Source organism: Larus michahellis, chromosome 3, assembly GCF_964199755.1.
Source record: "Larus michahellis chromosome 3, bLarMic1.1, whole genome shotgun sequence".
Taxonomy (NCBI): Eukaryota; Metazoa; Chordata; class Aves; order Charadriiformes; family Laridae; genus Larus; species Larus michahellis.
In genome coordinates this window covers 33,373,279-33,377,628 of record NC_133898.1, presented here as the reverse complement: position 1 = coordinate 33,377,628, position 4,350 = coordinate 33,373,279, and the positions used below count along the sequence as shown (strand labels likewise).

General features: G+C 63.4%; 1 protein-coding gene across 1 annotated transcript; it reads left to right on the top strand.

Annotated features, from left to right (window-relative positions):
- The first annotated feature begins 923 nt into the window (after positions 1 to 923).
- On the top strand, positions 924 to 3,374 carry ZFP36L2 (ZFP36 ring finger protein like 2). Its single transcript, XM_074579579.1, has 2 exons — positions 924 to 1,204; positions 1,794 to 3,374. Exons 1-2 carry the CDS (start codon positions 926 to 928, stop codon positions 3,222 to 3,224), a joined length of 1,710 nt encoding a protein of 569 aa, XP_074435680.1. The 5' UTR covers positions 924 to 925; the 3' UTR covers positions 3,225 to 3,374.
- Positions 3,375 to 4,350: the final 976 nt, after the last annotated feature.

Genomic DNA, 4,350 nt, shown 5'->3' with positions numbered 1-4,350 from the left:
CTCGGACGGCAGCCCCGCTCCCGGACCGGGGAAGTAGCCCAGCCGCCAGGGACCGGCCTCTGCCTTCGTGCCGCACCCCCCCCGCCCCCGTCCCCGGAGGCGGCGGGAGGGCTCCCGGGGGCGGCGGCGGGGTTGGGCGAGCGGCTGGCGCAGCCCGGCGGGTCACAGGACCTTGGCGGGGGGTGAGGCGTGGGGAGTGCGCGTGGGAGGGAGGCGTGGGAGGGGTGCGGGACCGGTGCTGGGGGGTCGCGTATCACCCCGGCCGGTGCAGGGTTAAGGCCGTTTCTCCTCTGCGCCTGCCTGCCAACCCCTCCCGCACTCCAAACAGAAAGAAAAACAAGATTTTAAAAAAACCCGAACTCCCCAAAAGAAAGGGGGGGAAGCGGCGGCCCGTGCCCAGCCGCCGTCCCGCCGGGGCAGAGCGGGCCCGACCTTTTGTTTCAAACCAATTACGTGGCAAAAGTTTATTTTTGGTGGGGCGGGAGGAAGAGGAGAGGTGTCCCCGCCGCGGCCGCGCCTCTCCCCCAGCACTGCGCGCCCGCCTCCGCTCGGCGGCAGCCGCCGCCCGCCCGGGGAGGCTGCCCCGGCGGCTGCGCGGCCAGTTCCCGGCCGGGGGAGGGGGGGCAGCGACCGCGGGAGCGCCGGTAATTTGGGAGAGGGACGCGAAAAAGAGCGCTTGTCAGGGACCGAGCCCCCTACGGCGCCGCGCTGCTCTGCCCCGGCCGGTTCCGCGCCGGCAGCGGCCGCTGCCCTGCTCCCTCCGTCCCGCCCGGGGGACAGCGGGGGCCGAGGGCGGGCAGCGCGGCGGGGCGGCCGTTGGGTCCCGTGGGGCGGCCGGGCCGGGGCGGTGCGGGGCGGTCCCGCCGGGCGGGGCGGGGCGGGCGGAGCAGGTCCCGCCCCCGCGGTCCGCCGCGGCGGCGTTTATATGGGGGCGGCGCGGGGCACCGCGGAGTTCCCGCAGTTCGCTCGCTGCTGTGCAGCCGCCGTCGCCGCCTCGGCCCGGCACCCGCCGTCCCGCCGGGAAGGAGACGGGGACTATTTCGGATCTCAAGCAAACGGCCCCCTCCTATCTAGTCGTGGCTTTTCCAAACCCTCCGAGGAGAGCGGGATCTTTCGGTCCTTCCTGTATTTCCGACCATTACAGGATCTAGAAATGTCGACGACACTATTATCTGCCTTCTACGACATTGACTTCTTGTGCAAGGTAGGCAGCACAGCGCAGTGACCCGGGCTGCCAGCGCCGGCTACGCAGGACGGCGCTGCGGGGCCGCTCGCCCCGGGGGACGGTCGCCGGGCCCCGGCGGGGGCGGGAGGCCGGTGCCCGCCCGCCCGGGACACGGGGATGGCGGCTGGCGGGTGTGCGCCTGACGGCTGGCCGGGCGGAGGCAGGGCACGGCGGGGCGGCTGATGCAAGGCTGCGGTGCGCGCAGCGGCTGCGCCCTCCCTGCGCGGCTCTGGGGGTGGGAGCTGTAGGTTGTGGAGTTGTGGAAGGGCCGGGCCGAGCCGGTCTGCAGCGTGTTGCGTTGCCCAGGGGGAACTTCTTGAAAAAGTTGTGCAAGGAGGGCAGCCTACAAGGGGCGGGGGGGAGGGGGGTGGGCTGCTCCCTCGGCTCTGCCCCGGCACAGCGCACCCCGTTTTCGGGGCCGGTTGGGCGGCGCGTACCCGGCCCCGACCCCCGCGGTGCGGCGGGAGCGGCGTCGGTGGGCTGGCGGTCACCCTGCAACACCCTCTCTTCTCTCCCGCTCCCTGTCTCCCCCGCCCCCTCCCTCCCTTCCCTCCCCCCGCCCCGGCAGACGGAGAAGTCTCTGACCAACCTCAGCAGCATGCTGGACAAGAAGGCCGTGGGGACCCCGGTGACCCCCCCCAGCTCCAGCTTCGCACCGGGCTTCCTGCGGCGGCACTCGACCAGCAACCTGCCGGCGCTGGCCGGCGGCTCCAAGTTCCCCAGCCCCACCGGCTCGAGCTCTTCCTCCACCTCCTCTTCCTCCTCCTCCTCCTCCTCGTTCGGCAGCCTGAAGGAGACGGGCTCCGGCGGAGGCGGCGGCGGCGGCAGCAGCAGCCCCACGGCCCTGCTCAACAAGGAGAACAAGTTCCGGGACCGCTCCTTCAGCGAGAACGGCGAGCGCAGCCAGCACCTCATGCAGCAGCTCCAGCAGCAGCAGCAGGCGGCGGCCGGCAAAGGGGGCGGCTCCGGCGGCGGCGGGGCCCCCATCAACTCGACGCGCTACAAGACGGAGCTGTGCCGCCCCTTCGAGGAGAGCGGCGCCTGCAAGTACGGCGAGAAGTGCCAGTTCGCCCACGGCTTCCACGAGCTGCGCAGCCTCACCCGCCACCCCAAGTACAAGACCGAGCTCTGCCGCACCTTCCACACCATCGGCTTCTGCCCCTACGGCCCCCGCTGCCACTTCATCCACAACGCCGACGAGCGCCGCCCGGCGCCCGGCGGGGGCACGGCCGCCCCTCCAGCCGCCGCCGCCACCGCGGCGGGTCCCCACCACCACCCGCACCATCCGCCCCCGCACGCCGCCGGCAGCACCGGCGACCTCCGCGCCTTCGCCCCCCGCGACCACCCGCTGGGGGGCGGCGGCGGCGGCTTCGGGCACCCCCGCGGCGGCGGCGGCGAGCGGCCCAAGCTGCACCACAGCCTGAGCTTCTCCGGCTTCTCCGCCCACCATCATCACCACCACCACCACCCGCACCCCCACGCCCCGCCGCCGCCCCCGCCGCCCGGCGGCCGCCTGGACGCCGCCCTGCTGGAGAGCCCCGGCGGGTCGCGCACGCCGCCGCCCCCCGCCTCCTCCTACTGCGAGGAGCTGCTCTCGCCGCCCTGCGCCAACAACGCCTTCGCCTTCTCCGGGCAGGAGCTGGGCAGCCTCATCGCCCCCCTCGCCCTCCACACGCAGAACTTCGCCGCTGCCGCCGCCGCGGCCGCCGCCGCCGCCGCCTACTACCGCTGCCAGCAGCAGCCGCCGCCGCCGCCTCCCCCCGGGGGGGGCTGCCCGCCGCCCCCCGCCTCGCCGCCCTTCAGCTTCCAGCCCCTCCGCCGCCTCTCCGAGTCGCCCGTCTTCGACGCGCCGCCCAGCCCGCCGGACTCCCTCTCCGACCGGGAGAGCTACCTGAGCGGCTCCCTCAGCTCCGGCTCCCTCAGCGGCTCCGAGTCGCCCAGCCTGGACTCGGGTCGCCGCCTGCCCATCTTCAGTCGCCTCTCCATCTCCGACGACTAGGGGGGGCCGGGGGGGGGGGCCGCCGCCCAGCAAGTAAGTTGCCGAGCGAAGAAAGTGAATCCTTTTCTTCTTGTTTGTTTTTTTTTTTATATATATATATATATCTTATCTATATATACACCGAGAGCTGAACAAAGCAAAAAACAAAAAAAGCATTTTTGCAAAAGGGCAAATGACACGAACTGAACAAACCTATTTTTATAGAGAGACCTTGGAAGAAGGGGATTTTCCTTTCGGGTTTTTTTTTTTGTTGTTGTTATTCTTTGGAGACAAGTTATGATATGCACCAGCAGCAGCCATTCCATCTGTGTTCGAAAACAAACACACAAAAAAAAGAAAAAAGCATTAGAAAAAGACGCCACCAGAAAGCAACAAACAATCCGGGGAGCTTGAGTCCTGCCTGCCCGGCTCCTCCAAACCTGCAGACACACACACAACACACAGACACAAAAAAAAGTTACAAACTAGTTTGTCTTTCAATCCAGTTCAGATAAAAACACAGAACATACTAAACCTATAAGCTTTTTTTTTAAAAAAAAAAAAGGAAAAAAAAAAAAGAAAAATCCAACATCCTGCCAAGAATATGCCTTGATAACAACCTTCTTTTTTTATATATCTATATATTATTATTATAACAAATGCTAAAACCTTCATTCCAAAGTTTAATATTGGTTCCATTGCCACCACTTAGTGGATGTTTGGCTTAGAACAATTCTTTTTTGTTGTTGCTTTATTTGGAAGCACTCAACTGAGTTTAGTTTGTAATTGTTGGAGAATAACTGCTGATTTTTTTTAAATTTTTTTTTTTTAGCTGTTTGAGTTGATTGCATGAATGAGTCACTGCACACAACTCAATATGAAACTATTTAACTTATTTATTATCTTGTGAAAAGTATACATTGGTAATTTGTTCATACTGTATTTATCGGGTATGATGAAAAGCAATAGATATATATTCTTTTATTATGTTTAAATTATGATTGCCATTATTAATCGGCGAAATGTGGAGTGTGTTCTTTTCACAGTAATATATGCCTTTTTGTAACTTCACTTGGTTATTTTATTGTAAATGAGTAAAATTCTTAATTTAAGAGATTGTATGTAATATTTATTTCATTAATTTCTT